The following is a 13,334-nucleotide window of genomic DNA, read 5'->3' as shown; positions in this document are numbered from 1 at the left end:
ATATCATCTACAGCTGGATTATTTAGTATAACCTCTTCTCTAAATTGGAGGGATAACCATGTTAGGAACGTTCTACCTATGAGAACGATTACTGTTACTTTTTCACTCACTTAGCTTTAATATTAACTAAAATTTATCTTAATTTCCTTGAAAATTCTTTCCTTATTTATTACATTAGGGTTTTAGGAAATCCAATAAAAACTACTCTCAGAAGATTATAAATGAACTTAATTTTCTGTAAGATAAAATTGCAAAAATGTCGTCCAACCTTTTAAACAATCAGGTAATTTCAATGTAAACTATTTTTATTTTCTTGAATGTTTACTTTATTTTATAAAAATTATATAACAATAACAACTTTATTTGAAGGCTGAAAAGGAGCCAATGGGTCTTGATGTGCTGTCCAGGCCAGCTGAAGAATTTGAAAATGATGTAAGTACAGTTTTATGTGAAGCGATTAACGATGAAGTTTCACCGTATTTAGAGGCTTTCTGAACAGTGGATTTTTCTGACAAGTTCGTGTTCTTTATTTAGTAAATGCGTTGTATTTTTACATAGTTCCTATTAGTGCAATGTAGATGAAAAAGTGAAGTACTTTTTTGCCGGTTGTGAATCAAGAAACTAAAAGCATATAATTGCACTCATATTTTCTTGAGTCACACAAGCACTGTTGCGTGCTAAAGGCTCTTTTTCTGTCAATAATAAGAGACAAATTTTTTATTGTATTACAGCCACAATTAGAAGTAATGTGGGCGATGAAAGCTTACGAACATGCTGAAATTTACTTTAATGTAAGTTATGTTTTTTTCCCCCCATTTTTAAGTTCAGTAGCTGGACAAGTTTTTGTTAATGAATAATATCCTTCTAGATACTATGTTCAGTAGACCCAAGGTCACTACGGTTGACTCCAAGAGATGATAAAATCTATTCTACTTTTCGACAAGAATTTCCTAATTTAGATGTACGCGTATTAATCGAGGATGAGTTGAAAAGTGCTGATGGGAAAAAAGTAGGTATACAAGGATTTTGTTTTGTTTTTTTCATTTCATTTTGTAACTGCTTACATTGATGCCAAAGTGAAATATTGATGAAGTGGCAAATCTTATGCATGCCTTAACGTGGTAATATGACGTGGTCCTGGTCGACGATCGACTTTATGGTTACGAGGCCATCGGTGCGAGTGTTCAAGGAAAGTTAGTCGTGTGTATTCAGGATAAGAGAAAGCAGAATTGGAGGATTGTAATGGGAAGCTAATTTGGCGTGTTATTTAGTAGGATTGTTATTTAGCCGTCTGTGTCTGAAGGTTTTAAGTGTTTTATTTTTTCAAAATTATTTCATGTTTTTCAATTTAATGGGGAAAAAAATACTGTGGCTGCGTCTTGGACCCGGCCGTGTGTTGTACGTGAATACGTTTACGTAACGGGTTATATTTTGTATAAAAAATATTTTTATTTATGTATTTAGGATGAAATCAAGGAAACAAATAATTACTGTGTTACAATATAACTTTATTAATTATAGGTCTGTGATTCGAAAAGTATGACACAAATGGCATACAAGATACATCGAGATTTCTGGTAAACGTTAAATCAATATAGGTATTACCTAACGTTGTTGGAGAAGTTTCAATATAAGACAAATTGAACTCGCTGAGCATGAAGTCGGGCAATGAGCGGTTTTAAGAGACATCAACATTAAAGTCTCCAATTATCATAATTGGTGTAGTAAGGTGTAATCGGGTATAATTTTAGAGATGTTTTTGGAATATTTTAACAACGATCGTAAAACATAAAGAGTTTAATTTCTGCTAACGCTGTGCCCGGATGGATATACACACACCCGAGTACGAATTTGAAGATGCCATTGGCCTTTTTCGTTTACTAGACAGACATCATCAGCTTTTGCGTCTTTCATTTCCAAATAAATTTCCGAAATATCAATGTTAACTCTATTACAATCAGTGAAAGCTATTGATGTTGCGATATATGGCGACTCCACCGGCTTTGCGACTTTTACCATTCGATTGTTCTTGAGAAGCCCTTTCCAACCGTATACGATCTCTGTATTTGGTTTTGGCTTTTCGACGCGTATAGGCCAACATTATATATTTTTGATATTTTTTTATTCTAACACCTTATTATTAACTGCTCCTATTTTACACTAAGATTTTATACACAAGCGATAGATTGAGACGACAGCTAACGATTAAAACTTAAAAGAACAAAAGCAAAAGTTATTCTAATTGCAAATCTCTATACGCAGCAAAATTATCTCAAAATGTCGGCGCTTCCCCCTCGACCGCGCGCGATGCGTCACAGTCCTCGCTAATCGTAATGAATTCTTTGATCCTTTAGCTATCCAGTGGTCTAATTTAATTTTGGATGTAGACGATAGATTCGAAACTATAATACCAAACTGTATCCCCCGATTTTGTTATCATTTGATTTTTTGGATTGCCACCATATGATTCAAATTTAAAGACGTATTCACGTCAAAATCACGGTTACCCTATCAATATCAATTTGTTCAGCGAATTTCACTACAACTTAAACGTTCAGTTTAGATTTTATCATAAGTCTCGGTATTTCAAAATATCTCAACATTTCCACTTATTTTCTTTGTTTTTCCAAGTCCAATGCTGCCGTCGTTGAATAACTTTCAGCTCCATAAATATATAAATATGCAGTTATTTCTGGATATCTAAAAAAATAAAACACCTTGTCCATAACCTTATGGAAAGAAACTGTTACCATTTTCTCTCTTTGATTTTATTTCAGAAATGGAGAGAATTTTGCGAACAATTCAAAGAAGAAGTTGAAGATTACAGTTTTGGTACGCTGATTAGAACGGACGTATCTGAAGATTATTCTGAAAAGAATTCCATATTAGTCACTAGGATACAGTTCTTTGCCATAGAGATTGCCAGAAACAGAGAAGGGCATAATGATGCGATTCGAACCAAGTTCAAACCGTCCAGAACAAAGAAGAAGGAATAATCTTAATAATCTCTTAACTGCTTTTTTAAATGAATTTTTGTATTTATATTATCAAAGCAGTTTATTTTATTAAACATAACATATGTGTATATATATTTTTTAAAAATTGTTCAAGAAACTAAAAGAGAAACATGTAAATAAACAAAGAATGGGCTAATCAGCTGATTATTAATTTATTTACCTTTTTCTTCTCAGTAGGTAAAGGAAGTATTGCTTTCATGTCGAACTTTCGATTTTAATTTTTTCACAAGAAATATCAGGCGCCACGGTAGCCGAGCGGTTAGAGGCGAGACCTGTTAAGCTAAGATGTATTGTGGTACTGGGTTCAATTCGCGGTCTTAGGCCTAGGATTTCATTTAATGGTTAATAAAAGAAATTTACAGTAAAGTATGTTTGTTAGTCGCCTCCGTCCACGACACCTAATTTGGTAGTTAGACGTAAAGCCCGCCTGAAAAAAATAGGCAATTACTTTACTTACTTTCTACTTTTACTAGAAAAATCACTTCTGTGATGCCCTGAGTCCGAAAAGTGGTTTTTAGACGATTTTCAAAAAACAGTGGTAGGCAACTAAAAAAAGAAGTGTCATTGATTTTCTTTCAGGAAAACGTATAGAGGTGGAACTAGTTTAGGAAAATATAAAGTTTAATCGGAATTAGCTATAAAAATAATAATATAAGCCTAATGCCCTTAGAGCTGAAATTGTTGCACCATCATTAATGTAAAATGATGTAAAATTAATAAATCATAATCTTAAAATAATATATCAGCAGTAGTTCTTAAAAGAAATCAGTCAAGAAAATTGTTAAATTTGAAACAGAATTGGTGTACAAAAATGAGGAAGATTTAATCTTTCCAAGGGTTATACTTCGAAATAGTCTTAATATATATTTTTTCTACATTTTCTTTACTAAAGAAAACTATGAATCTGTAATTTATGTATTAAAGCTCACGTTATTACGAATTCTTTGATTTTAATAAATGCTACACTAAAATCAGCTGTAGAATACGTTTGTATTACAGAAATTCACATAAGTTTATTTATATAAAGATTGAATAGAGGTAAGCTGTCGCTGCATATCCAAGGAAACAGATCAACAAAGATGCTAGGAGTCACTGCATCTAAAATTAATAGAACGCTCAAAATAATCACTAATTTAAGGTAGATTTCGAAGTTCTGTGCTTGAACAGATAAGCTAATTAGCATGTAAATACTTATTTTGACTAGGTATGAATCTCAATAATTTAAACATATTCACCTTTTACGTTTCAAGACTAACTAAGGTTTCAACCTAATTCTGAAAAAACACGCATATGCTGTCTAGTGGCGTTTCTTAGAACTACTCAGCTCTTGTAGCTTTATAAAATTGTGACGGCACATTTGGAAGATTTTGTAACCTACCCCACTAGTAAAAATAAAACATTCTTTACATATTTCAAATATATTATTTTAAACATTATTATAATTTTAAACTTTAGCATTCAAAAAGCAGAATATTATGTCACAAAAAAAAAGTATGTATAATCAAACCTAAATCTGCAAACATAACATTTATTTTGTAAGTAATTACTTTAAAAGAATAACAGCAACGTTACGAATTTACCTTACACGAATTATATTTTTTAGACAAATTAGCTCTATGGGTCATTCCATGTCAAATCAACACAAAAAAAGACCATTTTTGACCTCACCATCTCGGATTTTCTTGAAATTTGGCACATGTGTACTATTGGTATAGACTTGGAAAAATATGAAATTTTACTGTGATATGTCAACTGGTTTATGAGTTACAGGGCTGTAAAGTTGCCAAAAATGGACTGAAAAACAGGGAACCCCGTGTTTTTGAATTACTGTAGAAGCTTTCCTAATTGAGCTACAGACTTGGAATTGGTGTCATTTTATAGCATATATAATGCACTTTCCTGTGATATGCGACACCATATGGGTTAGGGTAAATAAAGTTTGTTAAATTTAAATTTAAAATTTAAATTTTAAATTTTTTAAAAAGTACATATTTTAAAATTTTAAAATTAATACTATGAATAGCTAGTAGTGTTATGAATCACTGGGCAAAATATTAATTTGGGACGACAATGGCTTCATTGTTAAAAAAATTTAAGACTAAAGCTCCTTTTCATGGAAAATATATTTTAATAAAATTAAAGTAATAAATAAATTGAAAATAGTAATAATGAATCAATGAATCATAATTAATAATTATTAAGATTTAAAATATTGATTTTGAAATCATTTTTAGAATTAATAATTATGATTACAGTAATTATTCATATTAATTATAATACATTATTTTAATGAAATTATGCAGTTAATCAAATTATACAAAAATAATTCAATTCAATATCTTTGTTCAAGAATAGTCTTCTTTGGCTGAGATATCAGCCTCTTTAAGTTGGTTTAAGTCGGCAAAGGGCCTTGTGATTGCGTAGGGGGTACGGTAAAGAGACTGGCAGCTCATGCCAGTTTGCAACGACCCTATGAAAATCAAATTCAAACTTCACTACAACTTTTTGAGTGGGCAGTAGAAAACATCACCAACATAGACTTTGCATATTCAACCCAGGAAGACTATGTTGAATCTGAGTATTTTTTAAAAAATCGGTTTGCTCAAGCATTGGCTATTAAAGGAACACAGCAATATCATGCTTTCATTCCCAGAAGTAAATCCAAAATATTGGTTAAAAACTTTTCTATGAACTCAGAAGCTTGCGAAATGGAAGTTTCAAAATTCCCTGATAAACTAAAATTAGCCGACATATCAGGTTATATCAGGGTAGTCTATAAAGAAACTGGTGGCTTGGATATTTTTTTAGAGAAAAATGAAGAACTTGATGAAGTAAAAGTAACTTTTCTTCATCCAGCTGGTCCCTCTAAATCATCTCGCATCCAAGAAATGCCGATATTCTTAGGGTCTCAGTAGTGGATGTTTTGATAAAAATTGATCCTGTGACTCTGACTGGAAGAACTTACATATGTCCTACTAGAAAGTGACGCATGTCAAACAAATGAAGCGTTTTCAAGCTTAAAATAATAAAGAGATCCTATTACTTAATAGTATGTTTTACTTTGGACTTGTTAGTGGAATTATTATTAGCATTATTGTATTAACATGAATTCAGAGTTGAATTAATCGGATTGGAGCTTTAGTCTTAATTTTTTTTAACAATGAAGCCATTGTCGTCCCAAATTAATATTTTGGCCAGTGATTCATAACACTACTATCTATTCATAGAATTAATTTTAAAATTTGTACTTTTTAAAAAATTTAAATTTTAAATTTAAATTTAACAAACTTTATTTTTCCTAACCCATATGGTGTCGCATATCACAGGAAAGGGCATTATATATGCTATAAAACGACACCAATTCCAAGTCTGTAGCTCAATTAGGAAAGCTTCTACAGTAATTCAAAAACACGGGGTTCCCTGTTTTTCAGCCCATTTTTGGCAACTTTACAGCCCTGTAACTCATAAACCAGTTGACATATCACAGTAAAATTTCATATTTTTCCAAGTCTATTCCAATAGTACACATGTGCCAAATTTCAAGAAAATCCGTGATGGTGAGGTTCAGACCCCGTGTTGATTTGACATGGAATGACCCCTATTGAAAATTAAATTATACTTTTAATGTTGGAAATTTAAGTCATTTTGATAAAAAATTCATGTCATATTTTAATAAAAAAGTTTTAAGTTTTTTTAAAAAATTATTGTAAATGTTCATAACAATACTGTATCTATATTATGTAATCTTTAATCTTAACATTTATCAGATATAATGGATGTAGTTTCTATAGCTTTTTTTTTTTTGTTTGTAAATTAGTTTAGTGCATAGGTACATCGTTGGTAATATTTTAAATTGTAAAGTTGGTACAAGAAACTTGAGAATCGCAGCGAGAGAAAGTCCACGACAGATTTGTATTTTCCTAAAGTTCGAGTGAATTTTACAAAATGGCATCACTGTTCGCCCATCATTACATTATTAATTTGGGGAAAAATAACATGTCCCCCTGACTCAAGTCAAGTTAACTTAGTACATCTACATAAAAAAAAGGAAAGCTGTTGAATATATAGCTTTTATGAAGGTAGCAACAGTTTTATAAAATGGAAATAAAAAAAACAGTTGTGCCAACATTGCCCCGGGTTACATAGCACTCCTTGGGGAGATGAGAGTTTCATTCTTAAGCATTACTTTTTTTTTCTTTCTTAACCTTGCTCCCTCCTCGGGTCCGACTAATTGCTTTGAATTAATCACTGCTAGCCATTTTGTTCACAGAAGCCAGCTGGAGGAAAGCATAAATTTGAAAATACTTAAAGTAACCTTTTCTGAAAAGTTTTAATCTTAAAAAAACAAAAAAAAAATCTGGCTTCTCTTCGCAGAATCCCACAACCAACTGAAATTAGCGAAATAATTAACTTTTTTTTCCCCCACTGAACACTATATCTAACAATGTTGCAGTAATTTCTAACTTTTCATTTCAGATTTGGAGCAGCTGGTAGGTAATCGATAGAAAAGAGAAATCATATTTAGACATTCACTCGACTTTCTCTTATCGATATTTACGTAATTAGACTCTGTCTAGAACTACACTATAATCAAAATACTAGACCTAGCATAAGTAACAATTATGTTTAAATCATATTTAGAGAGAGATCTACTCCGCAAAAACTAAACCTTTCTAGTTTTACTCGGCAATTACTTGGATTAGTAATTACTAGATCAATATTTATAAATTAAAAATACTTCTTTTTTTTAAACTGAACTGTTTTTTAATTACTTACCACAATTATACACATATTCTTTCTTTATCTGGAGCCGATAGATTTAATTAAGACTCCTTTTTCTTTAATTAATGACCAAATGAAATTCAGTAACTCTTGGTTTGTTGAGGAGTTCATACCTTCAATAACTGAACAACTTTTATGATCACCAAGTACAGGGATGTGCCAAAATGGTTATCTTTTTACAAAGTATATTTTTTTCAACAAAACTACTCCGTCTGTCTGTCGCTGCACCAGTGTAACCGAAATGTTTAAACCATTTTATAATCTCTCCTCCGCGTTTTGTAAGAAGTTTAAGAGACGGTCAGGGCCGGATTTAGATGAAAAGAGGCCCTAGGCTATTCCCACTTATGAGGCCCTTTCACCTCCCATTTTTAAGTTTTTAAATTACATGAGAGATAATAAATTACATCACTACTGTGATGTACAGGGTGAATCAGTAAGTATTGTCCATAGGGCCTACTGTGTGTGGTACATCTGAAGTGGAGTTCAATGACGTATTGACAAACTTCATATTTTCCACTGTTCACTTGAGAAACGTCACTTTAAATTTTTTTTTTCTAAAATCATTACTTTTTTTGCAATAAAAATTGCTATTACTCAGTCAGTTTTAGTCCGAATTCGATTCTGATGGCAGAGGTTAGAAAGACAGATGAATTTTCTAAAAATTGACACCATTTTGAAGCACAAGTTATTCTCCCAAACAGCCTCAATCTTCCTCTTGGATACTGGAGAAAATAAAAGTAATCGAAAATTTTTGAAGAAAACTCATTAGGCCCTTATGGGGATCATTATCCGACCTAGGTGCTGGCCACTTTTCAGTAAAAGTTTCCTTGTCTAATGTGGCACTTTCAAACGGTATATTATTTTCCAGGATTCCTTTTATCTTCGTATGTGAAATTACGTTTGTTTTTACAAGAAAACGTGTTCACGAGTAGCACACAACAGTGTTAGTTTATCAAGTTGTTTAATTCATTGAAAACTCTTTTAGATGGACCAATAGTCAATTTCAAAGTAGATTGTCTTAAAATAGGGAAGTCAAAGGTTACAAATTGCACTTTAAACATTTACTTCTGATCTCTCTGAAATATTTGAGAAAATGTTTAGAAATATTTTAAACATAATCGAATGTATACTGGTTCACGCTGTATATCAATATGTTAAATGTTAATATAATAAGTTATGTTTTTAGAATAGTGTAATTTTAATTTTGCTAACAATTTGAATGTAAGGCCCCTTTTGATCTTGAGGCCCTAGGCTGAAGCCTAGTTAGCCTATAGGAAAATCCGGCCCTGGAGACGGTCGTAGAAATCATTTTCGACAAAAAAAAATTTCTATAAAGGGTAAAATCCATGAAAAACATGGTATTTTCTTAAGAAATTTTTGACAAAAAAGTTTTGGTCTTATCAGTAAACTAATAAGTTACAAAAGTTTAATTATTACAATATTTAATAATTGAAGATTCGTTAAGACCAAAACACGAAATCGCAAAATAGATGAAGATCCGCTTTTACTAAACATGTGTTTAACAACCTGAGTCTTGACAAGTTTAGGATCCTTTCTTGGCTGTAAAACACGAAACAAAAATGTTTTGTAATCCCATTTCGTGACATTATAAAATCTACATAGAGATTAAAGTTTGGTTTGGCAGTAAAGCCATAAACAAAAAAATGTAAATGGGGTTTTATACATAAAATAAATAAGTGAGAGAGTTTTTAGTATAAAATAAATAAAAAAAATAGGACCAAAGGCTGCGTTTACGTACAATATCTGATGATGTAAAGCGTGTTTACTTGTTGTGCCTTGGACACCCATCTTTGACGTCAGAACTAATTCCAAGTTGGGCTAAAAAGGGGGAAGGTTACATTTGTCACAGACAGTGCTTCTTAGCAGTTTGCCAAGGCGAGGGACTGTGGTCCCCAGGGTGCCATGATAGGCACCGACTTCCCAGTTATGGTGGGACACACTCTCTCTGGTCCCTTCACTTCCGCTTTCCTGTGGACTTCCTTTAACTTGCCGCCCCCATCCAGGACGCTGAACGATATCACTAGTGTACAAAACTTTTCCGTTTTTCTCGCCACCCCTAACATCCTGGTAGTATCCTAAATAATTTTTTTGTTTTCTTTTTTCCAACCAAGCTTCTCACGCGTGCTCTTGGAGACGGCTTACTATCCCAGCCGACATCTCATCCTAAACTACGTGAGCATCGTTCTTCCAAAACATGCTATAATGGTTAGTCTCTTAGTATTTATGTATATTTATTAAATTTAAGAAAAAAGTAAAACAATCGGCTACGAACATGTATTTCAGTGCACGCTGCAGGTCGCAGGTTCTTTGGAGTGTGAAGGTTATACTACTGCTTCCATCTTATAACTATTGAAGTTATAATTAAAAATGACACTGCTTTAGGTTATTTACTTTACTTCATTTTAGTCCAGGGGTCGGCAACCTACTTTAAGTAGAGAGCCATTTCTCCTTGAATAATTTTAATAAATCTTACCAAGAGCCGCAAGGATGATAGTGTCTAAAAAACTCTGTAGATAATTTGTATTCGCAAATTATTATTTTACGATATTCAATAACATTTAAATGTTTTATATATTTATTTTCACTTATTGCAAAGTAAATAAATAATAACTTAACGAATGAAAAGGCGGTAGTCTTACAATATAAATCAAGTACTTTATTTTGATATTGTACCTAATTCTATTCAATTTCGAACCTGTCCCATTTAAAATTATTTTTGAAAAAATATCTTTGAGAAATGGAATTTCCATTCCTTACAATAAATTTAAACTATACAATATATTTTGGGCAGGCTGAAGAGCCACTCAATTTGGATAAAAGAGCCGCATGCGGCTCGTGAACCGCGGGTTGCCGACCCCTGTTTTAGGTTATTATTCTATTATCATTCTATCTAAAGCCAGGAGTGCCCGCGTGACGTACAGTAAATGGCACTGGAGAGAGACAGCGCAGTGGCAATTTCTCGGAGTATAAGACGCCGCCTTCCCCTGGCTAACTTGACGGAGGAGGTTTATGCAAGTTCCTCAGAGATCCTGCGGAGGAGTCGGTGGCCACAGGCCGTTCAAGCTCCAGGGAGTGGTCAGTTTCCCTGCCCTGCTAGAGGTATCTACTAAGAAAGAAAAAAAAAAAAATCTCGAACCTGGGTTCTCTTGTGCTAATTCTTCTCTTTAAATGATACTTACGTATGTTCAAACCTCAAACGTATGTTTGGTTATTTTTTTTTTTTTTTTTTTTTTTAATGATTTAAGGCGCGTCAACATCCAAGGTTATTAGCGCCCGGAGCTTTTTCCAGTGCACTGCCGGCCTCCATCACCGGACAGTGAGCTGTAAGAAGCTCCTAGGAAGAGAAAATCTAAGGGTCAGCTGCTGGATTCGAACCCGGGACCTCCGCGTGGGAGTCCAGTATGCTAACCTCATAGCTAATCCCTTCCCCTGTTTGGTTATTATCTTTATTTTTTTAGTTACTATTTTGGTAATTAATGATAATTGAACATTCAATTGCAAATACTTTAATTACACTAATTGGAAATACTTGTTTTCTATTTCTAGAATCCTTAATTTGTTATCCATTATATGACGTAGTTACTTCATCAGCTGTTCGTAAAATTATCCAATCAAATCAAATTCTTGCAATAATCCTTTTTTTTCCAGATATTTTGAGCAGATTATTCGCTCATTCCTTGGATGTTACCCACATTAATCTGAAGGAAAATGATCTGTATTCAAGATATTGTCCAGCATGAGTTAGTAAATTGAATGCTCATCAACGGATATCCTGCCCTTTTAAGTTTCTCTCATTGGATTGAGTAGTGCTCTAAATTGAGGTTACCCACAGTTGGCGCTGAGCTGTTTTTTTTTTTTTTTTTTTTTTATGAATTTTAGGAGCAGGAACAGTTTCTTAATGGCTGGATAACTCTTCATCAGCTGACCTAGCGTGTTAAAATCATGCACCATCAGAAAATTTTTGCATGAATCAATTGAAGTGAGGAACTGCGTGCGTAATGCTTCAATACCTTTCTAAAGTCTTTTCCAAAACTGTACATTCTCCAGCTTCATAATATAATAAATCTACTTGGAAGATTGCATAACACACCAAAAAATAATATATATGTACAAATGATAAGTAGTGCGTAATTTTTAAAGTTACGTTATAGTTTATTTTTATTTTTTTTATGTAATAGATGGCACCCGGGCTAACCAAGATCAGTAATGTGTAGATCGTTTAGATGTTAACTTCTTCTTGGGTTTAGAGTTTTTGAAAATTTGGATTAACCTCATTTCAAACTATCTTTTTCCAAAAAGAAAAGGTTAGTTATTTATTTAATTGTTTAATTTTTTGAATGTGATTTGTGTGTGTGTGTGTGTGTGTGTACAGTGTATATAGAGTATTTGAAAATCAAGTACTTACGGAAACCCTAAACTCAAACTTAATTACAAAACAGCAATGCTTGAACGGCTTTCTTTGAACTTAAATTTGCAACAGGAAAAAATGTGACTTTTCTAGGCCAGGGGGTCGGCAACCTATTTCAAGTAGAGAGCCATTTCTCCTTAAATAATTTTAATAAATCTTACCATAGGTTCAACCACAATTATTCTCCACATTATCTTGGCAGAATTGGCATTAACACCGAACCAATATGTTCCTGCGATAGGGAATCCATAGCGGATGGTAATCACCTAATCCTAGCATGCCCATAGTATACGCATGGTAGAGAAATCCTCTGGCAACGTATCATCGAAGCTAAATTTCCACTTCCGCCACATCTCTGCCACAATTCTAAACCGCCAAACTAACGATCTGCATGTAGATATAGTCAAATTTATCAGAGGCAACAATATAAAAATTTAAAGGTACCCCACCAATATTAATATGGCTAATTTGTTAACCACAAAAGGCAAAAAAAAAAAAAATCTTAAAAATCAAGAGCCGCAGAGATGATAGTGTGTAAACAAACTCTGTAGATCATTTGTATTCACAGATTATTATTTTATGATATTCAATAACATTTAAATGTTTTATATATTTATTTTCACATATTGCAAAGTAAATAAACAAATAAATAGTAGCTAAACCTGTGTTTGAATGAAAATGGCGGCAGTCCTATATATTACGTACTGTATTTTAATATAATTCTATTCAATTTCAAACCTATCTCATTTAAAATTCTTTTTTAAAAAATATCTTTACTTTAATAGATGAAATTTTAATTCGTTTCAATAAAATTAAACTATACAATATATTTTGAGCACGCTGAAGAGCCACACAATTTGGATAAAAGAGCCGCATGTGGCTCGCGAGCCGCAGGTTGCCGACCCCTGTTCTAGGGGGTAAAATTTCCTTTTTAAGTGTTATTTCAGTAAGAATGACAACACTTAATCACCTATATGTGATTAAGGTGGAAGCGGTCACTCCCAATCGCCAGCCAACTTCCCGCAGCACTCCTAGCTAGGCCTTCTTCCTCAAATAAATGTTACAGCCTCCTACAAACGTAAAATTCGCGAAAGATGCTGTCGCCT

The 13,334-nt window shown here is 32.9% G+C and overlaps 1 protein-coding gene across 2 annotated transcripts; it reads left to right on the top strand.

The window, feature by feature from the left end:
- The first annotated feature begins 51 nt into the window (after positions 1-51).
- On the top strand, positions 52-3,156 carry LOC141462131 (protein PBDC1). Of its 2 annotated transcripts, XM_074143747.1 has the most exons (5): positions 56-283; positions 370-432; positions 732-791; positions 869-1,009; positions 2,778-3,156. In XM_074143747.1, exons 1-5 carry the CDS (start codon positions 257-259, stop codon positions 2,994-2,996), a joined length of 510 nt encoding a protein of 169 aa, XP_073999848.1. In that variant the 5' UTR covers positions 56-256; the 3' UTR covers positions 2,997-3,156. The 2 variants fall into 2 exon arrangements, with proteins under 2 accessions (XP_073999849.1, XP_073999848.1); XM_074143748.1 differs by lacking the exon at positions 732-791 and having other exon boundaries at positions 52-283.
- The last annotated feature ends 10,178 nt before the right edge of the window (positions 3,157-13,334 follow it).

The sequence above is a fragment of the Rhodnius prolixus genome, unplaced genomic scaffold (genome assembly GCF_049639745.1).
Source record: "Rhodnius prolixus isolate KJV_2025 unplaced genomic scaffold, Rpr scaffold_18, whole genome shotgun sequence".
Taxonomy (NCBI): Eukaryota; Metazoa; Arthropoda; class Insecta; order Hemiptera; family Reduviidae; genus Rhodnius; species Rhodnius prolixus.
This window is presented reverse-complemented; position numbering and strand designations above follow the sequence as displayed.

What these genes read in the sequence shown, in the direction of transcription:
- LOC141462131 (XM_074143747.1), top strand. Translation starts at nt 257, where the DNA reads ATGTCGTCCAACCTTTTAAACAATCAG. An exon ending in CTGAAGAATTTGAAAATGAT is followed by an intron (nt 433 to 731) that starts GTAAGTACAGTT and finishes ATTGTATTACAG; the next exon opens with CCACAATTAGAAGTAATGTG. An exon ending in AAAGTGCTGATGGGAAAAAA is followed by an intron (nt 1,010 to 2,777) that starts GTAGGTATACAA and finishes ATTTTATTTCAG; the next exon opens with AAATGGAGAGAATTTTGCGA.